At 46.3% G+C, this 24,668-nt stretch overlaps 2 protein-coding genes across 9 annotated transcripts in view; one reads left to right on the top strand and one right to left on the bottom strand.

Annotated features, from left to right (window-relative positions):
- The window catches only part of DMTF1 (cyclin D binding myb like transcription factor 1), a 50,146-nt gene extending 48,848 nt beyond the window's left edge, over positions 1 to 1,298 (top strand). For all 7 annotated transcript variants that reach the window (XM_019958580.2, XM_019958583.2, XM_070787647.1 and 4 more), the window contains one exon: positions 2 to 1,298. In XM_019958580.2, the coding sequence (XP_019814139.1) occupies positions 2 to 111 (110 nt within the window). In that variant the 3' untranslated portion in view covers positions 112 to 1,298. The remainder of the gene's footprint in view (position 1) is intronic.
- Positions 1,122 to 22,745, bottom strand: TMEM243 (transmembrane protein 243). 2 transcript variants are annotated; one of them, XM_019958585.2, is made up of 5 exons: positions 22,540 to 22,745; positions 21,724 to 22,016; positions 4,077 to 4,127; positions 2,961 to 3,065; positions 1,122 to 1,714 (listed from the first exon to the last, which is right to left on the bottom strand). In XM_019958585.2, the coding sequence occupies exons 2-5, from the start codon at positions 21,799 to 21,801 to the stop codon at positions 1,592 to 1,594; spliced, it is 357 nt and encodes a 118-aa protein (XP_019814144.1). In that variant the 5' UTR covers positions 21,802 to 22,016; positions 22,540 to 22,745; the 3' UTR covers positions 1,122 to 1,591. The 2 variants fall into 2 exon arrangements, with proteins under 2 accessions (XP_019814144.1, XP_019814143.1); XM_019958584.2 differs by having other exon boundaries at positions 21,724 to 22,012.
- Positions 22,746 to 24,668: the final 1,923 nt, after the last annotated feature.

Raw genomic sequence — 24,668 nt, 5'->3', positions numbered from 1 at the left:
GATCCCATACTCCAGCATCATCGAGAAGAATCAAACATCATTGGATCATCTCTGGGCAGTCCTGTCTCAGAAGACTCAAAAGATGTTGAGGATTTGGTACACTGTCATTAGGTAATTCTTAGAAACAAGCCATTCAGGCAAAGCCACACTGTTCATTATATCTCCAAAGAAACAGGAGCATCCCCCAAGAGGCTTAATTTACCATTCCTCTGGCTTTTGAATAGCTACAGTGCTCAAGCCACATACAGTGTTGCTGCTATGACTTTTTACCTCTTTAAATATATCATCTGAGGTCTAGTCTTACAACAGTATGTAGTTGAGTGGAGCACTAGGGTCTTAACTGCAGAGATCCCAGTTATTAGTGTTTCTTATCAGCAGGGAATTTCACTTTAGCAGAGAGAATTTTGAAATCGCCAAAGCTTAACTACTGTTTTAAAAGCAGTAATATTCATCTCTACAGATCAGACATGGCACTCTGTCCGGTCTCAAGTAGGCCTGTTTATATTTCAGAGAAGTCACATGCTCTAGAGCTTCCCAGTGACCTTCTGCACAGAGACATCGTCTAAGTAGTTTGAGACTTGAGGTGATTGTGTGGGGGTTATTTGGGTTTACCCATTGCTGGCAGTGGGAGCTGATTTGGGCTGGGTAATGAGAAGAGTATTAAAAGGGTTTAGAAAATTCACTACAGGTTTTTTTTTTGTTAATTACTTTTTAAAGGGAATATGGATGAGAGTAGTAAAACAAAATTCACCAGAAGCTAAGCATTTTCATCCCTCAGAACCCACTGTCACCAGTTTACAAAGTTAGCACTTTGAAGTAAAACTAAATGGGAAAGGAAGTACTAAGTTGCCTGTCCTGTACCATGACCTTTTATTACATGTTTTGCTATGTAAATTACCCAGGAAATAGCAGAGTATCCGAGTTTGCCGTTCACTTAGTGCATTAACTGGTGGGGGTTTGATGTAACTTCTCCCTCTCAGGCAATTTAAAAACACAAAATTTGCTTCTTGAAACAAACCAAGAGTCATTCCTATACTAGAGAAGGTTAAGCCAAAATTAGCCTCTAGGGCTTTAATGAATATGACCCCTATAGAAAAAGTTAAAAAAAAAAAAAAAAAAACTTGTATAAATTATTTTATTTATTATTGTAATTAGATCTACACAATCAAAGTTGTCTTTTCACCGTCTGTGTTTTGTTAACGTGAAATTGTAGTTATAAGCAAAAGTTGGTTGCCTAGGGAACAATAATTGTATATTCAGTTTAACAGAAATAAAAGAATATTTGTCTTAAAATGCAAGATTGTTTGTTACATAGCCTTGCACCACACCATTACTTTATATAAAAAATTTCAAAAGTGAAAATGATTTGTGCTTTAAGGGGTAATGTTTATGTGCAACATCGGTTCCTTAAAGAAAAAGCAAAGTGATTTAGGATATGTCTCCCCTGCAAGAGGGAATTTAGATTTACAATTAACATGAAAATCATGTATCAGACTTCTGCAGGAGACTCTTCAGCATACCTTATCCAGCTCTTATTCGAGTCCAAATATATTGCTTTGAAGAGACCTGGTGAGTGTATCTCTTGGCAGCCTCACTTTCCCACATCATGGAAGTACAGATTCGCACATATACATAACATGATGATAGAAAATAAGATATAGTAAATAAGGTTTCTAAATTTCGGTTCTAAATCTCCTTGTCGATACCAGTAGATCTAAAAGAAGAAGAATTAAATAGAAGTTTAAGTAATAGCATTGGGCTGAATATTAAAAATTTTAAATACAACTAATTCTTTTCCACTGTGACCAGGTTCATCCATATATACTTTTCCCCCTAAATGAGGCTAAGGCAGCCAGAATTTTATTCTTTGTAATTCAAGTGTACCAGCTGAGTTTATATCCAAAATCATACTTTATTCCTGCTTTCTCAGTTAACTTTGATCAATGTTTAAACCAAGAGTCCACCAATTGTTTGGCGAGTCATTCAAGAATATATATCTATCTTCTAGAGATATTTTAATTATTATGTTAGTAAAAGGTACAGCTTTTTAAAGTACTGGAAGGGAGGACAACTTTTAAATTCCTTTAACTGATTCAAATCGCCACCAAAACCGGAGCTTTGCACATGCATGCCTCTAGTTTAAGCTGTTACTAGATCACTGTCAGCCACTTCCGGCTCTAGGCTGGGAGTGGGAGAACAGTTCTGGGAGCTTTGTTCCCAGGCTCTCCAAGTCCGAGGGGCCACTCCTTCCCTCAGGCCAAAGGAACAAAACAGTCAGTGAATCTGAAGCTGGGAAATGTCCCCAGGTTTAATTTTAACTCAGATCTTATGTGAGTCAAAACAATTATGTTTAAGGGTTTTGAAGGGAAATGAAACAGCTGCCAATTAATGATGACTTGGCAAATACCCAGCTGAGGATTGGCTATTGTCTTTGTTTCTTTACCTAACAGAAAGGCTTCTTAGTATTATAAAAACTGAACATTCTTGTGAAAAACATACAACTGTAGCTTTAGGTTTCTCAAGAGGTTTTGGTGTTAATTACTTTCATTTGGGGAGATAATACTCAAAAGATTAAAATAGACTAGTTCTGTAATTATTAGAGGAGTAATAACATTTCCCAAAGACTGTTGGACTCTGTATGTAGTCCTTGAAGGAAGATGAATTAAATTAAATCACATCATATCTTTGGTGACCCAAGTCTTTTTTTTTTTTTTTTTTTTTTGGTATCAAGGGAACAGAGTTGCCTTTTAGGGTTACAAGGTTACAACTTTGGGATTTAGGAGAAAAGGAGACAAATTAAAAAAAAAAAAAAATACCCTGGGATTTTAACAATGAGAATTGTGACATCCTTTGGGGGAGAGGAGTGGTGTATAATTAGAGACATCTTTTCATACAGATTTCCAGGCACTGCAACCATCAGTCCTCAAGGATACTGAATTTAAATTTTCAATAGTACTCACAAGTATGCAGGCAGTGATACTACTCAAAGAGATGCAGACAGCAAAAAATATATTCAACGGTTTTGGAGGTAGTTGAGGGAAAACAAAAGCACTGATCAGCGTTACCTGTATGGAAAGAAAGTATGTCAGGCCTCAGGAGTAATTCCAAGACTTGGTTAGACTACCATCTAGGCAAAGTAACATTATAACATGCTCCAAATGGTGAAATTTGTCTTCTGGAATGTTAATGTTTAATAAAATCTTTTCAATTGTGTTATTCCTTCTATTACTTCCACTTAATCTTCCCAACCTCCTCCTTTATGAAAGGAGACAAACCACCATGAAGCAATAAAACTAGCTAACCTCAAAATAAACCTCTTCATCAACAAAGATTAGAAAGCATTTAAACATCATTCCCCAGGATAAATGACTATACTGGGCAAAGTTCTAACCTTTTTGTTATTTTGAGTATACCAGCAAAAAAAAAAAATACCCAAAACTGTTTTTGCTTAACATGAAAAATACTAAAATATAGGTTTCTAATACCCTGTAGTTCTCTTTCTACCTTAAATATAATGTTACCCATTCTTTTATGAAGAAGTCACAGAAAGAGACTTAACTAAAATTCTCTTAGATTTAATAAAAATGTGCCAAAGAAAGGTCGTTCTCAGACTGGGAAATGTAGCTTTGTTTTATTTTGACAGCACCAAGCTGTAGTATACAGAATGAGAAATTAAAAAGCCAAAGGATAATGAACATACTTTAGGAACAAAATAAATGTAAAGATACTAGCAGAGCTGTGGGTTACATACAGAAGGGAGTTACTAGTAGCCACTCACATACTACAAATTTATTAGGCAAACCCAGAAAACCAAGTTTATTTAACTTGTGCTATTTCACCTTCAACTAGGGGATGAGAGTGGAAATCAACTAGCTACTCCATTTATACCAAATGCAGTTTTATTCAAGTGTGAATAAGATTGAAAGCATTAATTTAACTACAATTGGAATGTTCCATATGTTCATGTACTGGCCCTTTAAGGTTTGTTTTTTTTTTGAGAGTTGATTGCACTGCAGTATTAAGGTTTTCAAGAAAAACTTTGGCTAAGACCCTGGCTGACACACAAAGATACTTACTAGGATCAATAAAGATGTTAAGCTGCCAACAACTAAATTGATGATTCGATCCTGAAAAAGAGAGAGAATTTTTTAGCCATATGATAAACTCATGGCATTTTAGAAAGACACAATGCAGGACACTGAGAATGGAGAAAGCACCCTGCCCCTCTGAGCTTCAGACAAACAGCTGCCAGAAAAGCAGAGTGTACTGAGCCACCAGGGTAAAGAAAGGGGTTTGGGGAAGCTGGACAGCTGTGTAGAGAAAATTTCTTAAAGGGACATGGCATTTTTACATTAGGGCTTTTTGAAGATGGGAAAGGGAGGCTTACAAATAATCTACTTTTGCTGCTGGGAACAGTATGAGCAGAAGCAAAAGGGACAGGAACATGGGGTGGCCAGCCCAGACCCTTGGTGAAAACAGTCAGGAACCAGACTTAGATGATGTCTCTTCCCATCATGAGTTTCAACCTATTCGTGATACAGATGGTATCCTTGTTCATTAATCTTAAGAATCACCTGAATGAGGAGCTTGGGGTTTCTACCTATCGAGATCTCTTGTTATACCCATCCCTGCCCCAACCAACTCCAAAGAATGCTTTGAAAAACTGATCTAATCCAATCCTCATTTTACTGGTTAAGGTAAATTTTGGTTCAGTGAGTACAGTTAAACTATTTTCCTAAAGTCAGACAGCAAGTTAGAATCAACACGAAACAGGATATCGAAATCAGGGTCACTGGTTAGATGGTTTCAGTTAAAGGAACTGAAAAGTCAAGTAATATATAAAAATAGTATGTACTAATATGTATATTAGGTTGATAGCACTTATTCACAGACCTTACAGAACCAAGTGGTAAGGGTTTAAGACCTGATTAGGAAATACTACCTTATGACCAATGAGAATATCAAGTAACCTTAGTTTGGAAAAGTCAAAGCTGAAGTCTTTAAAGACTGTGTTGGTAACGTCTGAGCACTTTAAGATCAGCAGGATATGGAATATGAGCAGCCAATAAACAAAAGCTCCGAGATAGGAAGGGCACAGGAACTTGCACAGAGTTGTCTGCTTCTAAAGATAAGAACCCAAAGAAGAGTAGGGCAGGCAAAGCTGGGAGGGAAGCGTGGAACAAAGCCAAGTGTCCTCTCCAGGGTGTCTGACCTCACACTCCAGACCAAGGCCACTGCAATTTCATGTCACACAGAACAAAGGAAACGGAACTCCAGCCGGACCCTGACCCAACCTGAGGACTCGAACAGATCTTACCAGCTAGAGAAGACCACACTGCACACGCAAGAGTGAAACTAGAGCCTCTTGTCAGGAAAGTGACCCAGGGATAAAGCGCTGAGCACTAGTAGTCCTGCACAGGCAGATGTGTACTTAGCATAAAATGTGTTTACAGACAACCCATGTATGAGAACCCCACTGTTTCTGCCTTGTGAAAAAGTTTCAACTAAACTCTGGTCTATTCTAAGAAGTAAAGAATATTTGCTCCCATCTCCTTATAAACTCCAGGGATTCCTAAAGGTCTACATATGTCACAAGAGCTTTTGCCAACAGAAGCCACTGAAGAGGTTCAGGTGAGAGGCAGCCACCAAGAATCCCTATTCTCCAAATGGTACAGCAAGTTTGGCAACCAGGATCAAAACAGGGAGAAGAGGAGGTCTAATGGTGAACAGATGGCAACTATGCCAGAAGCTTTTGTGTATCTCCTAAAAAATCCCGGGATGAAAGGCTAGCATGACTATTTTACAAGTGGAAACACAAGCTCAGGGAAATTAAGAGATTGCTCCAAATCTCAGTACCAATAAGTAACGGAAACAGGATTCAATGCAACAGAGGAGATTCCATTTCTACTTTTCACAGAAACAGCAGCGTAGCATGTAACTGCTGGTCTAGACAAAGGTTGTTGTTGGTTAGTCACTCAGTTGTATCCAACTCTTTGTGACCTCGTGGACTATAGCCTGCCAGTTTCCTCTATCCATGGGATTGTCCAGACAAGAATATTGGAGTAGGTTGCCATTCCCTTCTCCAGGGGATCTTCCCAACCCAGGGATCCAACCCACATCTACTGCACTGGCAGGCAGATTCTTTACATCTGAGCCACCAGGGAATTCCTAGATAAAGATAGCAAGTTGCAAAGTACAAGCCTATTAGCAAAGTACAACAGTACTACAGTAAAGTGTTTATCTTTCAGGAATGATTTCCTCATAAGTGATTGTTTTAGACTAGTGAACTTAACCATAGAAGCCTAACTGGTTTCAGTCATTCATGAAAATACATCTAAACTTTAATGACTACTTCCCTATTTGCCTTCTAGACAATCTGTCTAGAATCCCAACTCATCTTCATGAATATCAGGTATTCAATCATTAAAATACAGTCTATCTGGGACTCAATGGACATGAGTTTGAGCAAACTTGGGAGATGGGGAAGGACAGGGAAACCTGGTGTGCTGCAGTCCATGGTGTCGCAAAGAGTCGGACACAACCGACTGAACAACTAGGACTCCCAAGATGGGACAAAGTATTTAGAATATGGCACAACTATTTCTCACAGTCTCCTTTCTCCAAGCCAAGGTCTTGGCCTCAGGCCTTCAGCTATTGAAGTAACCTTGAATGCAGGCCAAAGAAACAACAGAGTTAGCTTTGGAAGACCTCCCACTTCAGTCTAAACTCTTGCTATGCAGAGTGCTCTGGCTCTGCAGCACTGATCTCACTTGAGAGCCTGTAAGAAATGTGGAATCTCAGGCCTTGCCCCAGACCTACTGAAACAGAATCTACATTTTAACAAGAGCCTCACATGATCTGTGTGCACAGCTGTAAAATTTAGAATCTAAACCATTTTGAACATTGCTAAGTTCAAATCTTCGGGTAGAGACCCTCCCTAGGCCCAGAGATGATTTTTCAGGACTTAAGCAGCTCCCCCCACCCCTCCCAGTCTCCAAAGATAGAATAATAGAGAATAATTAAATTGCCCTTAATTAGCATTTCAAAGGGCAGTGTTAGGGCTAATATGTTCCAAGTCAGAACAGAGTGCATGGAGAAAAGGGAGTATTACATTTAAATTTGCTGTTTATGGAATTAATTGAAATTCAGGTTATCTCCATATCAAAAGCTAGTTTCTATTAACTCAGCTACTCTATTTCTCACAAAAACTAGCTCTGTCTCTTCCTCAGTTTTATTATTGCTGTATTTCCATCTAACAAAACCATTCTCCCTACCAGATCTTTACACTTTATACCGTTACTTATTTTCACTCCCCAAGAAAGTTGAGCAGGATCAGAATCAGCCCTGATCTTTACCCACAGAGATGACAGGACAGGTTGTCTTCCCTTCCCTCAGGGGCTCCCCTCATGGCTCAGACAGTGAAGAATCTGCCTGCAATGCCAGAGAACTGGGTTCAATCCCTTTGTTGGGAAGATCCCCTGGAGGAGGGCATGGCAACCTACTGCAGTATTTTGCCTAGAGAATTCCCATGGATAGAGGAGTCTGGTGGGCTACAGTCCATGAGGCAGAGTCAGACACAACTGAGCGACCAAGCACAGCCCAGCACAGCCCTTCCTCAGACATCTACTCAGCAACAGGCCAAGAGACTGTCTTAACTCATATGTATGAATTTATGAGCACATAAACATAACAATATACAAACATACATAGTATAGTTTTGACTGGGACTCTGCATATATTGGGCTTCCCTGGTGTCTCAGTGGTAATGCAGGAGACAGGTTCGATCTCTGGGTCAGGAGGATCCCTTGGAGAAGGAAATGGCAACCCACTCCAGTATTCTTGCCTGGAGAATTCCATGGACAGAGGAGCCTGGCAGATTACAGTCTCTGGGGTCGCTCCAGAGTCAGATGAAGTTTAGTGACTAAACAACAACTGCGTATCTGCATATATTACCTCTTGTGTGCTCAGTCGTGTCAGACTCTTTGCAGACCCAAGAACTGTAGCCCACCAGGCTCCTCTGCCGAAGGAATTCTCCAGGCAAAAATAAATGGAGTAGGTCACCATGCCCTCCTCCAGGGAATCTTCCCAACCCAGGTATTGAACCCACGTCTCCTGCATCTCCTGCATTAGCAAGTGGATTCTTTACCACTGAGCCGCCAGGGAAACCCATATTCCCTCTTAAGTCATTTATTTATTCACTTAAACATTATCTCAGTTATCTCAATAAAGCTGGGAAAAAAGTGTCTTCTATGTTGTAGCTCAGGATGAAGGGACTCCACAGAGACCTGGGGAGAGCAAACGTCATGACGGGGAAGAAGCTGGGCTGCGATGCACAGGTGGAGACAGCAGCCCAAGTCCAAAAGAGGCTCATCTTCCTTTGAAATAATGTAGGAGAGAAAGATTGCTGTGGCTGCAGCGTCTGTACCTGGGGTGAGACAAGGTAGCTCTGTGCAGCAGTAAGGAATATGCTCTCTCCATTTACCAGTGGGGAACTGGGTTCAGTCACACCTGTTTGCCCAAGGTCATACTGCCAGGTAGTGGCGAAAGTCTCCTCCCCAAAGCTCTCTGCAAAATGCAAGGCTAACAAGCAATTCAAAAGGTCTAAGAATGCTTAGACATGTATGTGGTGGCCCTGAAATGAGAGTTGAGACCAACGTTCTCATCTCACTGACTAGCCAGATGGCTTCAAAAGGACCCTTTAACCCCTTTGGGTCTATCAAGTGAGAGGACTGGGCTGATATCTGATCCTTTCCAGTGTTAACCATTTATGGTTCTGGGTTATCAGCTTTAGACAGCACCCGGGCCAGAGGAGAAGGCATCCCTCAGCAGTCAAAAAGCACAGGAGCCCCCAGATTCCTTGCTCAGTCATCAGCCAGCATCCTGACACAAAACAGAGAACCCCAAATTCCCTTCAAGTGCTCAGGTGGTAAGGTTCTGGGAACATCCCAAATAACCAAAAGCCGGCCTTTGTCCTCAGCAACCCAAAACATCCTGCTCAGAATGCTGACAGGTAAAATCATGCTTCCATTGCCACAGGAATTTATGCTTTGCCTCATTCCAAAATGGACCTGAAGCCTGTGCTATCTTAGCAAAACGTTTCATAATCCATTCGAGCAACAATAAAAAAGTAAGGCAAAATTTCTAAAGCGATTTGGGGAGTAGAAAGGAGGAGCAAAAGGATTTACGAGAAAAAAAATCTGACTATGGGACTTCCCTGGTGGTCCGGTGGTTAGGACTCCAAGCTCTCACTGCCAAGGGCCCAGGTTCAATTCCTGGTCGGGGATCTAAGATTCCACAAGTCAAGTGGCACAGCCAAAATATATATATATATCTGAGTGAAGAAAACTTTTCTAAGTTCAAATGTTAGTTCTAAGATTCCAAGCAGCCCAGAAAGAAGTCCAGAGGATTTCAAAGCTCTCCCTGATGACGGTAAGCGCACTGCAGGATGAGAAGAGGCAAGCTTCTCCGGGATCTAAGGGGAGTGTTGCAGGGGTACCCAGATGCAGAAAGCACATCTTCACACATAATCAGTTCTCTTATTGACACGTATAAATAGCTGAAGGCATAACGTCCCCAGAAGAGTGAGCTGCGGGGTAAGAAGTGGGACGGCTGAAATGCCACACACCCAATTTAACTGCTCTTCCTTCACAGCTCAACTCAAACATCGCCTCCACTGTAACTCCCATCCAGACAGCTTCCTTGGGCACCGCTGAGGATGGGAGCTGTCCCTGCCTCAGGTCTCCCGGGTCACATGGTCCACATGTGACACTTCTGTATTTATTGCCTGTCACCTCCTCCATTAGGACTGGCAGTTTATTAACCATGGAGAAGGTAGCCTCGAGCCTGGCGCACTGCCGGCCAATTCCCTGTGAATGATGCTTAAAGAACAGAATCATCAATAGAAGTGGCTGATGGCATTTTCCTTACAGCCTCTCACCAGGAGAGGTCACTCAGCCAGGGCCTGACTTATCAGAAACCCCAGCTTCCAGTCGCTGCTGTAGGACAGACACACAGCCGCACCATAGAAGCCACAGGCTGGCCCTGCAGCCCACGAGGTGAGGCTCTCCCCAAATACGGGGGCCGAACCCTCATGCTGACTCCCGGGCCAGATGTCGGCAACCCTGTGGAAATGCCAGGAGTGAGCCTCGGGCACCTCCAGGTCCAGGCTTCCTAAGCCTAAGGATAAAAGCCTGGTCACTCATTTTCTGCCAGAGCAGCATGGCCCTGGTTTCACCGGCACGACAGCAACTGCTGCTCAGGAACTGCTCCACACGCCATGCTCCCTCGCACTCCCAGGGAGAAGCCACAGAAAGCCCCTTGAGGGCAAGGAAAACCCTGGATGGACAATGCCAGGAGAACATTCCCTGACATGCTCTGGAGGGAGGGGGTGGAGGAAGGGGGAGGCTAAGAATCCCACTTCTGTGTCACTTCCCCCTTTGCGACTCCACCCGAGTCCTCCTCAGACATCACCACAGGTGGCCCTACAGACGCCATCCCTCCCCAGGTGCGCTCCAGCTCCATCTTCACCCCTCACACCCACCGAAACCTGTTCCATGTGAGCCAGCCTGGACACAGAAAGTTCTCATGAGCCCCGGATCTCCCTTGCAGCCTCTGCCCTTCAACTTTCTACCCAACAGAGCCTGTGCCACCCACATACTCCTCCCAGGTTGGCTGGGCCAGGAAGAAGGCGGGACAGGGCACGTCCTGCTTCCCAAGCTGGAGAGAGAAGGCAATTTCAGTAATATCCTCTACTATGTTCTGAATGTTTGTGTCCCCCTAAAATTCATAGGTTGAAATCCTAATGGCTAATGTGACAACAGGAGGAGGCAGGGCCTCTGTGAGGTCCGTAAGTCACGAGGGTTGAGCCTTCGTGGATGGGGTACTGCATACGTCCTAAGTCGCTTCAGTCGTGTGTGACTCTTTGCGACCCTGTGGACTGTAGCCAGCCAGACTCCTCTCTGTCCATGGGATTTCCAGGCAAGAATGCTGGAATGGGTTGCCATTTCCTCCTCCAGTGGGTCTTCCTGACCCAGGGATCGAACTCCTGTGTCCTGTGTCTTGTGCATTGGCAGGCGGATTCTTTACCACTGAGCCATCTGGGAAGCAGGATAGACAAAAGCATCCTCTATTTTTAAGATGCATGTCCCTGGCAGTCTCATGCCAACTTCTTCCCTTCCTCTTCACAATTATTTCAGCACCTGCTCTGCCAAATCCCTCTTCTCCAACCCTCTCCTCCACTGCCCCTAAGCTTAGTCTTCATCTGCATCCACCAACTAGATCACTCCCAATCTGTGTCACCAAAGCCCTGACCAGACCATGCAATCAGCAGTTTGAGCATCCAGAGCCCCTCTGCTCTCGATGCTTTGACAATCCAGTCCTGAGTCACCCCCAGACCCCGCCAGTCACTTCCAGGCTCCGGGGCTAAGCCTTGCCGTGGAGCCTTTCAACAATCCTACCTGTAACTGTTTACTCGTCTGTCTTCTCCTCCACGCTGTAAGGCCTAGGAGGCTGAGGGCCACTTCCCCCTTGTTCACGGCCAGGCTCTGGGCCACTACCCATGGCTGACCTCCAGCTCCATGGTGCCCTCTCCAAACTGTGCACCCCTCCATGGGCCAGTGCCCACCCAGAGGCAGGAGTAGCTCTGTCTAACTCGGACCAAGGCAAGCCATGTGGCTGTTGGAACTGCCATCACCCAGGGTGGAGAGAACATTCTTCTACCTACAAAAGTGCACCCATGGGCAGGGATGCAGGTCATTTCCCTTTTATATACTCCTAGCATATATGAGATATTCAAATATTAGCTGAAAGAACAAACTAACTGGTTTACTACAAGTTCACATGTTTACAGCTGGGCCTTCGCTGATTTTCACGGCCTTTCATTTTGGGTTGATTGTCCCTCTCTCTAGGAAGCGGTTTGAAGCTCCACCTCATCTCAGGTTTACAATCTCACTCTTGAAGCCTGCCCATCAGCAGAGATCCTTATAAAAGACGCCAAGAGAAAGAGGGCCCCCCTTTCCTCCAGCCTGAAGAGGACTGGGGGGCAGCTGGCTCCTCTGCCAATCCTGGTCTTGTTAGTTACCTCTATCCTTCTCTCTGGGCTGAATCTCTCGCTTGTGGAGTCCACCTCTAGCCCCCAAATCTCAACTCCTCCAACATCGGAAGAATCTTCTGTCCATCCTGCTCACCATTCTGATGTTCAGCATCCATTCTCCACCCTTTTTACATGCTAAGTGTGAGGAAGTCAGGAAGGAATTAAAACAGGGTAAGGGAAGAGTGATCAGGGTGGAGCTGGGGGGCTATTTTTAAAAAAGGAGGTCAAGGAATCCTCCTGTCTGAGCAGGGACCTTTTTAAGAAAAAGGAACAAGACACCCAAGGATCTAGGAGACGGGTACTGCAAACAAGGCAGTATAGCACTTGCAAGGGCCCGGAGGCAGGTGTGAGCTTGGAAACTGGAAAAGAAGGCCAGGATGACTGAAGCTGAGAAGAGAGGGAAGAACAAGGACTTGTGTAGCGCCTTTCTCTCCTCCATGTCATGCACACATGCTCCATAAGCAAAGATACACTCTCGGGACTTCCCTGGCGGCCCAGTGGTTAAGAAGCCGCCTGCCAATGCAGAGGACGCAGATTCAATCCTAGTCAGGGAACTAAGATCCCACGTGCCGTAGGGCAACTAAGGCCACGTCCCACAGCTACTAAGCCTATGCGCCACAGCCAAGACCCTGTGCAGCAAAAAGATAAAATAGAAAAAAAGGAAAGATACACTGTAGCACACAGCACACTCCCTGGGACACAGCATGCACACAACTATTGTATCAAAGCACACATTACAGCACACTCTCGACCACTGACAGCCTCCAGAAGGAAAGTGTGCGTCATATAGCTACTCCAAGTTCTAGAGTCTGCTCACAATGGGACACTCTGCTCCCTCCCCTTTCTGGCATTTTACTGCTCCCACCCCTTCAACGCGGCTGGACCTCCTGCTTGGGATTCCCAGTCACCTCCTCCTGTCAAATCTGACTCACGTTCCTGGGCCTAAAAATCAAAAGTCCCTTGTCCTGATGCCCCCAGTATAATAAATATCCCCTTCTTCCGTGCTCCGCGGAACTCTATGCCTCCTGTCATTACAGGGCTCCACCCCACGTCAGTCCTCCTAGCTCACAAGACCCTCAGGTCCTGGAAAAGCGATCATCTTTCCTTGTGAGGGAGAGAGGAGAAAGGTAATCCAGTCACCATGCATTAAACACACCAGGAGCCCAGACTTCCTCCCACTGATGAGGCCCGTGGGCCGCATCCTGCAATTCCGCGTGCAAAGGTTTACATTTCTCATCACAGCTCAGAGTCCTGATACCAGAAACAAAAGGCCAATTCTCAGAAATGATTTTCCTTTTCTTCTTCCAAGTCGCAGTGGAAACCATCTCGTCAGGAAAGCTGTAGCAGTGTCCCAGTCAGAAGCCCCAGGGGCAAACATGCAGGGACAGAGACACTGAGAGACCTGACATGTGGGAGGAGGTTTGGGTTTGGGGGAAGCAAGAAAAGTCAGGCACTGCCGGTGGGTCTCCTCGGAGCCCCCAGAGCTGCGTGGTCCTAAGGAGACAGGAGAGTCCCCCAAAGCTGTGGCCAGAGGCAACCAGCATCCCTGGGGTGAAGCCAGGGGCTAGACGGCCTCCCCAGATAACTCTGGGAAACGGGGAGCTCCGATCACAGGGGCTGCTGTCCCCAGGCTTCAGAGAAAACCACAGGGGCAGGGCCACGTGAGGAAAGCTTACGAGACTCACACACACCCACACTCGCCAACTCTCATGCTCTGAGCCCAGTCTCAAACACACCAGGGCCTCTGCAGCTGCCTATAGCTCTGAACGCCCACTTCTGCCTCAGGCCCTTCTAGAGAAGGCAGACATTATGGATGCCTTGAAACACGTCCCCTATTTCACAGACTCACATTCTGAAGCATCTTTCACTTGTGAATATTTCTGTGATATCCTTCCTGCCAGATTCTCCTCACAGTGAGGCATACTTGAAATATATTATTTTCATTGAAGCATCACTTAGGGAAATGAGATCACAGTAAAAATAGAAAACAAACCTACTCCACATGTTTAGGGGACAAAATGATCCCTAGCACTGGTACCATAGGAAGTGCTGCTGCTGCTGCTGCTAAGTCGTTTCAGTCGAGTCCGACTCGGTGCTAAAAAACAGAAGAAGAAAAAAAAAAAAGGATCTAGCACTTCCTATCTATCTAGTGCTAGATCCATTCTTTTCTTCTTCTTCTTCTTCTGTTTTTTAGCCTCACCACACAGCATGTGGGATCTTATTTCCCAGATCACTGATGGAACCTGTACCCACCCCACCAAGAATTGGAAGCATGGAGTCCAAACCACTGGACCGCCAAGGAAGTCCCAGAAATGCCAGGTCTTTATGTGCTCTGACCTTCAGAACTGGGAGACCAAGAACAAGGGCTAGGACGTCAGGATCATGACAGACCCAATATCTGTGTTTTCCCCTGCCTCATGCCTGCCTATGATCGCAGGTACATCATGGAACACTGAAGCCAAAGTTTCCGTATTTATACAACAGTCTAACATGCGGGGAATCCCATAAAGATTCAGATATATTACAGTAAAGCCCTAGAACAGAGTTACATTTACAAGCATCAGTAAACGGCTGCTCACATGCTATTAGTATTATTTCCACCACGTCTAATGGGCTGTCATTCACCAATGGGATTAGGTTCTCAGAGATGAGTGGGCGTTGAGTAGGCCACAGAGCCTGGCCCCCCTTTCAAGAGCAGCCCAATTTCAAATGCATTCCATCATCCCCACCGGGACACTTAAGTTTGTCAACCCAAGTGTCTCCATGGCAGCCCCAAAAATATGGTCATTATGGGTGCTTAGTCATTCAGTCATGTCCAACTCTTTGTGACCCCGTGGACTATAGCCTGACAGGCTCCTCTGTCTATGGAATTTTCCAGGCAAGAATACTGTAATGGGTTGCCATTTCCTGCTGCAAGGGATCTTCCAGGCCCAGGAATCAAACCCACATCTTGTGTGTCTCCTGCATTGGCAGGTGGGTTCTTTACCACTTAGCCACCAGGGAAGCCCCATGGTCATTATACCTACACACAAACTATGGCCTGAACCTAAGGAAAAAAAAAAAAAGACTAATTTAGTAGACCCAGTCTGTTACCACAGAGCTGCGAAAACCTTGTCTACAGAAGGAAAAACACAAGCAAACCACCAGCTTCTGAGAGACCAGGCCTCAGTTTAAGTTTTTACACAGTATTGTATTATGTTTATGGGCTCTTTGCTCAAGCTCAGCAAGGAGAGGAGAGAGTGATGCCCTTAACTGCACAACAGCCTGTTGGTACCCAGCACCCCAGGTTTCTGAACACCAGCCCCCACCTTCTGCTGATGTTCAGGAGGTCCCAAGAAAGTAGGTTACTTTTTGGTGATGCTAGATGCTCACCTCACTTAAAACTTAACATACCTAAGAACATAACAAGAAGCAGACATAGATACAGAGAACAAACTAGCGCTTACCAGTGGGGAAAGGGAAGGAAGGAGGGGCTCGACAGGAGTAGGGGATGAAGAGGCACAAACTATTAGGTATAAAATAAGGGATGCAGTGTAAAACATGGGGAATATAGCAAATATTTTACAATTACTATTAATAGAATATAACCTTTAAAACTAAATTTCGGGACTTCCCTGGTGGTCCAGTGGCTAAGACTCCGCACACCCAATGCAGCGGGGCCGGAGCTCAAACCCTGATCACAGAACTAGATCCTGTATGCTGCAACTAAGACCTTGCACAGCCAAATAAGTTAATATTTTTTAAAAAAACAAATAAAAATTGTAAATCTCTCTATTGCATACCTGCAACTCACATAATATTGCACATCAACTATACTTCATCAACAGCAAAAAAATACATAAAATCCAGGACTAGGTAAGGCATTGTGCCAAGTGCTAAAAAGGCTGGAGAAATAAAGCAATCGGCTGCTACCCTCAAGGAGTGTAGACTCTGGCCGGGAAGGCAAGACATATATGAACCCCTCACAGCACAAGCAGTGAATACCAGGAGGCATCTCTGACCACTAGGCTCGTAGGATGTAGGCTGGGCAGAAAGGAAGGCTCTAAGGTGGGAAATCAGACTAACCAGGATTCAGGTATTTGGAGACGAGAGTGTGCAACAGAAAGTAGAAGAGCATTTACCGGGAGCAAGAAGGCAGCTCGTGCACAGAAAGAGGCCCAAGGAGAGGGCTCAGCCCAGACTGGGCATCGCAGAGCACAGTTAAGACCAGGGCTGTCAGCCTCCTTGCGCACCAGCATCCTTGGAAGAGCTTTCTCAACATACAATCTCCTGAGCCCATTGCTCAGAAACTTCCCAGTCCTGGCATCTATCATCTGAAACCATCTCTCTAACACAAGCAATGGCAACTAAAGTGGTTTGGCAGGCTGGGAGACAGCCACAGGGACAACGGATCCGTCCTGGGAGAGACTAGCTCCACTTTGAGGGAGAATCAGGGTGCGCTCAGAGAATCTCAGAGAATCACCCGGAGGGAGGCTGTGTCAAAGGCAAGAGTCGAGAGGCCCTGGGGCTCTGGGCAGGGGAAGGGGCGGCAGGCAGACCCAACACTCCTAACCACAGCTTTGTCCTTAAGGAAGCAGCAACCCTCACCCCCACCCCGCAAAAGGCAAGAAGTAGCACTCTAACCTTAACACAATTATTTGCAAAGTCAAATGCTCCAAGTCTGAACTGGCTGAATTCAACTAAAGGTCATCAAAAGACCTGTTTTTCACTTTTTGTTTTTTTGACTTCTTTTGTAAGGAGGGGAGGTAAGGATTCAGGAATATGCAATAGAACATGAAACTTTTTGCCTTTGGTACCAAAGATCTGAGCCTCGGGACCCACTAACTTGCTCCCTCCATGGAGAGACCCTCCATATTATAAGTCCAGTGTATGCGCCTTCCTCCAGTGTCGCTCACTCTTCTTACATCACATCCACGTAGGAACAAAGGGACAGAATGGTCACCACCCTTCTTAGAGGATGAATCAATTATTATTAGTGAAAAACAACAGAAGAGGCTGGTCCAGGAACTGGCTTTCATTGCATTCCATGGAGGGAATGCAGCTAATTTCAGTAATATACTTTACTTCCATACATTTAAAATACTGTCATTTCAGTACGTACTCAGTATGAAAAGTGGAGAGATTTTTACACCTTTTTTTTGTACTAAGCCTTTGTAATCCAGTGTGTATTTTCACTTACCCCTCCCTGCCACCAGGAGGTGGAACCCCTGCCACCCTCCCACCCCGGCCCACTGCACTGGCTGTGGGAGGCGGGTTTACCTTCCACCCCAGACAGAACCACCCTCCTTCTTCCCCTAGGGTCACCAATCCACTGGCTAAAATGGATTTCGGATGATTCTGCAGCCAGCTAGCAAATCAGGAAATCAACATCAACTCACAAGCCCTGAGGATAACTCAAAGCATTTCATTACCCAGACAGAAAGATGGCCCAAAGGAAACTTTTACAGGCAGCTGTGGACAAGAGAGGGACAAATATCTCCAGGGTATAGTTCACTCGAGGAAGGGAGGAGCAAGGAATAGATTTCTAGAGTGACATTTCCTGAAGGGAGTTCTGTAGACACTCCGTTCAAATCTGCTGCGGGTGGAGGCACGCAGGGTAAGACTCCAGAGTAAGGCATTGATTGTGCCAGTGGTCAGAGGTCAGCCACCAAAAGAGCACCACGTACCATCCCCCTTCTCCAACCAGACTCCCAGTGAAAATGAGCACATTAAAGGTTCTGACAAGTCCCGCAGTAAAGAAAAATGTTTCACAAACGTGACTATGGAACTGCTAGGACTAAAAATTCACTTGCTTTAGAACTGCACTGTCTGACGTACCAGCTCTGTGTGATTACTGAGCACCTGAAACGAAGCTAGTCCAAACTGAGATGGGCTCTAAGTGAAAATGCACACTGGATTACGAAGGCTTAGTACAAAAAAAATGATGTAAAAATCTCTCCACTTTACATATTGAGTACGTACTGAAATGACAGTATTTCAGATGTATGGAAATAAAGTATATTACTGAAATTAACTGCATCTGTTTACACTTTTAAATATATGGCTATTAGGATATTTAAAATCTCATACATGCTTCACCTTATATTTCTATTGGGGTAGTGCTCAAAATTCAGAAAATGCTAAGCAACAGCACATGCTCTGAAACCTCAGACACATCATATTATCATATCATTTGTGCCACATTTGTTTTTTCCCTGAAAGAGATGTACTGCATCCCAGAACTGGGGATGAAATAAAAACAGATGAGAAATGCACCTGGATATTCAGACCAGGGTGGGTAAGACAGCCCACCTAGCAATATAAAATTCCAAAGGTGTCAAGGAATGACTATCGCAGCTTTTGTCTATTATCCCTTAGACATTTATGTAACAACAGAGAACTATTTTGCTTTGCCATTCACTCCAAGGCTGTATCTATAAAGTTATTGCTAAACATCATGCTAACAACTGAATAAATCCGGGGTTTGGTAACTGAAAACAGTACGTAAAGACAGAAGTTCCTTTAGGGACTGCCCATGCGGGCACTGCTCCAGACCTGCTGGGTCGTGTATTTCTTGTAATACGGCAGATTCTAGTATCTTTCACTTACTCCATGACTTTGGGCATATAAATCCACCTATTTCCTGTGAAAGGGCCAAGTACGTGAATGCCCACAGTGGTTCCTGGAGCATGTGACCCAGACTGCGAAACTCAACATTTACTGTCCTAGTCAACTCGTGAAACATTGCCAGAGGAGAACCAGTTGTGTGACTGAACTCATAGCCTGCTTTGTAGTTCAGCTTCCCTGCTTGTGAAAGGAGTGACAACATCCATCACACAAAGGAACTGGGGGATCAAACAGGGTGACGCTGGATGCAAAGCATGCTGCCTAGCATGGAGGAAACACCACTTCCCTCCTGACTCTGCTCTTTGGGCTTCAGTCATCTTGGCCATAGAGTTAGAGACTGGACCTCAACCTCTGGGCCTTTCTAGACTTAAAAGTGAGAGCCTATCTGTGGTCAGTCAGTAAAAGGCAATGAAGAGGACTAAAAGCTCAGAAGATCTGTCAGACTAGGACAGGAAGTGGGCTTTCCCCTTTCTGGATTTTTTACTCAAAGGCAACAGTTCATTAATGAACTGGCTGTTGTGTCCAGTTTCCAGGGAATCGCTGGGAGCAAACTCACACAGCAGCCATCAGCAGTTTCCCAAGGTCCTCAGGAAGCCACCCGGCTCCAGCAGTGACCACCCTCCATGGGAATGGCTCCACTGTAACATGTCCTGTCCTTTCACTACTGAGGCCATCCTGTGCCCTGCTCACTCACGTCCCCAATAAATCATTTGCCGTCATTAAAGACGGATGCCTCTTCTTCCTCAGATACGACAATTTATATGAAACATGATGTTTCTTCCTATCCTAAGACCAAAGTCTCTCTCCTTTCTCCATTCTGTGTAATTTCTGTATGTCCAATCACCCTGTCAGCCCTACAGAAGAAGCTAAAGGGAGGAATTCTGAGAGATCTGGAAATATGTATTATTCATAATTTTTTTTTTCTCTGAGAAGCTGATTCTACTGTTATGAGGTCTAAAACTGCCTAAGTAATGCTGGGAGTATACACTCTTGGATTGAATAAATCTGTGATAAACAGAGATATATTTGGAATAGTCAAATTCTTGGATGGATTTCAAATGGATCATAGGCAATAGAGAAACACAGTCATTGACTACTTAGGCCCAAGTGAGTCAGAAAACATCACTATTTCTAAGTGTCCCTATAAATCAATACGTCCCTTATCGATTCACGTATATCAGTATTAAGGGGCTAAAGGAGGTCAGAGGTCTGCATCACCAGAACCCCACAATCCCTTGTGCACCAAGGTACGCGGAAGAGAGACTGAACCTCTTCATTCTCAGGCCAGCTGGGCAGCCACTGGGTAGTCCAGTGGCTAAAACTCTGCCGCTCCCAATGCAGGAGACCTAGGTTTTGTGGCTAAGACTCTGTGCTCCCAATGCAGGAAGCCTAGGTTTGATCCCTCGTCAGGAAACTGGATCCCACATGCCCCAACTAAGAGTTTACATGCCACAACTAAGGATCCTGTGAGCTTCAACTAAGACCCTGCACAGCCAAATAAACAAATATTTCTATAAAAAGGAGCGGGGGGTAATCTGATCCCTTCAAGCAGTCAGCTGCCTCTACTCTCCAGGCCCCAAATCCTCTTCCGGTCAACTCCCAATGTAGGAGCCTTCATATTTGAAAGCTGAAGGCTACCAAATGCTCAGAATGGAGAATCTATCCTCTAAGATCTTCCCAAGCTTCACAGAGGGACCACTTTCTCCCCTGTCCCCCAGTATGCCCCCTCTATGCCCTGTCATAGCACAGATCCAGCTGCCTCACGTGTGCTTACATATTTCCCCCATCTACTTGGGTTCCTTGGACCCCACCCCGCCACCCCCCAGGCCTATCACAATACTGTTAGCAGATAGGAATTCCATGGCAGTCCAATGGTTGACTCCTCAGTGATGAGAGAGAGCCTGAGTTCAATGCCTGGTCAGGGAACTAAGATCCCACAAGCCATTCGGCCAAAAAGAAAAGAAAAACAATATTAGCAGAAATAGGAATATCTACTGGATTCTGGGATTATACAAAAGCCACACAATAAACGAAGCATCTTCCTATACATCAAGCTTAAAACATTTTCTCGTAAAGACACTTTGAGAAGAGAAAGCAAAATCCACAGGGAGGTAAAAAAAAAAAAACCAAGTAGTGGTCTCCTGGCAGACTGGAAGCTTCCAAATTCAGGGTCATGCCCCAGGTTGTCGGCTGGACAAGCTTTCTGTCCTTTCTGCTAAAGAGGTCCCTGCCTGAGCAGAGAAACCCAGGAAGCTCTGGACTCCATATGTGCCCTACTTTCTATGAGAGCCTGAGAGTACTTTGTCAGGGGTCAAAGATCACCATGTCACTTTCTAACTAAAAAAAAAAACAAACAAACAAAAACAGGCTAATCTTGCCCAAACAACTCAGAAATTTAATGCTGGGGACAGGAAAAGAACTCTCTTCTACTGGCCCAGGACATCACAGGATTAGCTTGTAAGAGAACATTATACTTTTTAAAAGCCTGAAATAGGGCACTAGAACGTGTATGGGTCTGAGACTCTTTGATCACTTCCTGGAATGGAGCCCCATCAAAGGAACCCTAATTTCATGCCTCCACTCTTTTTCCCTGCTTGGTTGCCTCAGCAGTAAACCCTTAAGGGCTCTAGATAAACACAAATCACAAGCACCACTCTTGGGCCCTTACGGAAGCCTCAGAAGCCTCTTGAAAGTCAGCACGCCAGGTGGACAAGCGGATGTGCAAACACCCTGACCACCCGGCTGGGAGGCGAGGCAGAGAGCGGGCTTCCGCACTCCCGTTTAGGGCCCCTAACAGCCCAGAACTTTCTGAACTTTTCTCCACCCTCAATCTTCAAAGGCTCTTGGCCAACCCTGTCCCAGACAGGGAGCCGAGGGGCAAGGCAAGTATCCTGAGAAGGATGAAGGGGGATCTCGCTGCAAGTTCCCTCCAGGGGCCGCAGAAGGACCCAGCAGGGCTCCGGGTCCCAGGGGCGGGGAGTTGGACAGACGCGCCACTCAGGCCCCGCGTCCGGGGCCGCACTCACCTTGGCAGATGTCTCTCCAAACAGAGGTCTGTTGTCCAGGCCACTTGTGCCGTACGTCCTAGTGGAAAAGTCCTCCATTTTAGGGTTTCTTCACTGTCCCCGAGCCACTCCAAGCCGAGCCAGCATTGCCTCCCGGAGTCCCGGGTCTACGACTCGCGGCGCCGCCGGTCACAGGGCGCTCATTGCCGAAGCCCAGAGAGGCCGGAGTCCCGGCGGCGGGGGTGGGCGCTCAGACCCGCGGGACGAGGCCGCTCTGCCGGAGCCTCGCTCCCCTCCTCATCGTGAGCAGCTGCCTCAGGAAGTGAAAGGAAACAACACCGCTCGGCCGTCCCGCCCGGCCGCTCCCGCTTCCCCCAATCTCAGCGCCCCGGGCCGCCCGGCTGTCTCCGCAGCTTGGGATGCAAATCGGCTTGGCCGGGGCTCCCCGCTTCCCCGCCCTCGCCGCTCCGCTCCGTGACACGACCATTCCCGAGCTTTCTAAATGTTCTGGTGAGCACGGATCCCTCCACGCTCGAAGGCGGGGAAAAGTTTTCCCGGGAGAAGGCATTACCAGCCCTCCGCACCGCTCCGCCCCTCTCGCCCCCGCGGCCAGCGGCCGGAGTAGTGAAGCTGCGGGAGCAAAGCCCAGCGGTCCGCCCGCCCCTCCCGCGGCGTTGCGGGATCAGGTCGCGGCCGCGCGGAGCAGCTCGGGTCCCCGCTCAGGTGTTGCCGGCACCCGTGGGCCGGCGCGCGCTTGCGGCGTAAGAAGGGGATCCTGCCTCGGCCCCGCACCGACGGGCCACCCTCCCGGAGCCGCCCCGCGCCCGCAGGCCAAACCTCGGCGTCTCCAGCCGCACGCACGCTCGGGAGCCCTGGCTGCACTGGAGAGCGCGGGTCCCGATCCACGCCGGTGCGGGGATGCGGTGCCAGGAGTCGGGGAGAGAGAGACCTTCCGCGCGGGCGGCGAGAGTGTGCTGTGCGGCGGGTCCCCGGTCCCCTCCCACGGCCGGGACCCGCGGCCACTGTCGCAAACCGACTCGGCCCGCCCAGGCCGCGTCACGGCCGAGGCCACCAATCCCGCACGCCGGGGCGCCGCATTGGCTACGGAGCTTTATTTCTAGAGGTGCCAGTTTATTCCCCGCGAGGCAGCCGATCTCCCGGCTCCCCGCTTTCTCTGGCTCCTAGTAATTAGCGCTTGCGCGACCCACGTGGGCAGAGCACTCTCGGGAAGATAGCCTCGCATTGGGCTGAAAGCTTCTTAAAAACAACCAGCCTGCTTTAACCACCCCAGTCTTTGCACCACTAGGATGGAAAGGGAGTGGTTGATAAATTAGTTGTTTATCACGTTTGTGTGTTTGTCTGGTTTGTTCTGTGATACAAAACCTATGTCTTGGACAGAGACGGTCAAGAGGTAATCCGTGCTTAGGTATTTCTTCGACTTGTCCACTCATTCTGCTGGTGATGATGCTGAGAAGCATATGTGTATCCACAGAGGAAAAATGCATCGTATGTCAACCTCTTCGGGTTTGAAGCTGGAGAACCTGAGGTGGACAGGCACCCTAGGCAACCCAGCGTCACTCTGCATTTGGGAGCCTTTGAAAGTATTAGGGAACAAATGCAACCACGCTAGGTAACCCGGACACTACAGCTCCTACACTGAAGAGAGCTGTGACTTAGGTTTGTTCGCAGGGAGAGCACATGTTGGAACACTGTAGCCCTGTAACACTTAGAATCCAAGACAAATTTCCACGTAGTCCTTCTAGAGTTTAGGACAAGGGATTGGGATAAGGGATGGACTAAGAACCACAAAGCTTCAGTGGAATCAGGTATGGAGCATATCCATCTACCAGCTCTGTATTTTATGGATCTTCTCTTTGTCAGGACTTTTTGTTTTAAGAGGAATGCACACAATCTTGCACCCAGTTCTATTAGACGTTTGACCCAATAAGTAATTTTATTCACTCACAGGCAGTCACATTTATTCAACAATACTTCTGAGAACCTGCTCAGTACCAGGCAACCACCAAATAGAGTAATACAGTCATCAAGAGACAGTCATGGTCATAGTGTTGAGGCTGGAGTGGCAAAGAGAGACACGTGACACAGTGGAGTGACTAATAGCACAAGCTTTGAGGTTGATTATATCTGCCCTCAAACCTTGATGCCACCATCTACAAGCTTTGTAATCTTGGGAAAGTTATCTAATGTCTAACCTCTCTTGAGCTCCTTCCGATGTAAAAAGTGAAGATGATAATAGTAAATGGAACTAGATCAACCTTTAAAAAAAATAATTGAATAGAGAATATTTAAGACACCTGGCAAGTAAGTTTCCAAATGGTTGCTTGCTTGAATGCTTCCTTAGTCATGTCTGACTCCGTTACTGAGTCCCAGCTTGCTCTGCTCACGGCCTGATAGGCCAGTGAATCCGAGAGAGGAAGTACTGGGGCAAGGAAGAGACTTTAGTCGGGAGCCGGCAGACTGAGAAGATGGCAGAATAGCGCCTCAAAATAGCCATCTTATTGGGGTCTGGATGCCAGGTTCTTTTATAGATCAGAGAGAAAGAAGCAATGAGGAACTAAAGTCAAAAGGCAGACTAGAGAGGGAGAGGCAGTGGGGAAGCAAAGTGAAAGGTTCTTCAGTCTTGCAAAACATCTCCAAAGGGATGTCCAGCCTTCAGAAGAAGGGGTGTGTTAATCTCTTCTATTCACAGGTGGGCAGGGACAAACAATCTCTCCTCGAACTGAACAAAGACACATTAATTTACATTAAAGCAGAGGGGCAGGTTCCTCTAAACAAGCCTTGGAGTACGATTATAATAATAAAGGCAAGTTAAAGAAACAGTTTCCAACCTGGAGTCAGAATTGGCTTCCTCCCTGCAACGTTTGCAGTCCCATGGATTGTAGCCCACCATGTTCCTCTGTCTCGGAGAAGGCAATGGCACCCCACTCCAGTACTCTGGCCTGGAA

The sequence above is a fragment of the Bos indicus genome, chromosome 4 (assembly GCF_029378745.1).
Source record: "Bos indicus isolate NIAB-ARS_2022 breed Sahiwal x Tharparkar chromosome 4, NIAB-ARS_B.indTharparkar_mat_pri_1.0, whole genome shotgun sequence".
In the NCBI taxonomy this organism is placed as follows: Eukaryota; Metazoa; Chordata; class Mammalia; order Artiodactyla; family Bovidae; genus Bos; species Bos indicus.
This window is presented reverse-complemented; position numbering and strand designations above follow the sequence as displayed.

Coding starts and splice junctions, on each gene's coding strand:
- TMEM243 (XM_019958585.2), bottom strand. CDS start 21,801: ATGGAGGACTTTTCCACTAGGACGTACGGCACAAGTGGCCTGGACAAC. Junction 4,128..21,723: donor TTGGAGAGACATCTGCCAAG/GTGAGTGCGGCC, acceptor TCTCTTTTTCAG/GATCGAATCATCAATTTAGT. Junction 1,715..2,960: donor GTATCACTGCCTGCATACTT/GTGAGTACTATT, acceptor TTCTTCTTTTAG/ATCTACTGGTATCGACAAGG.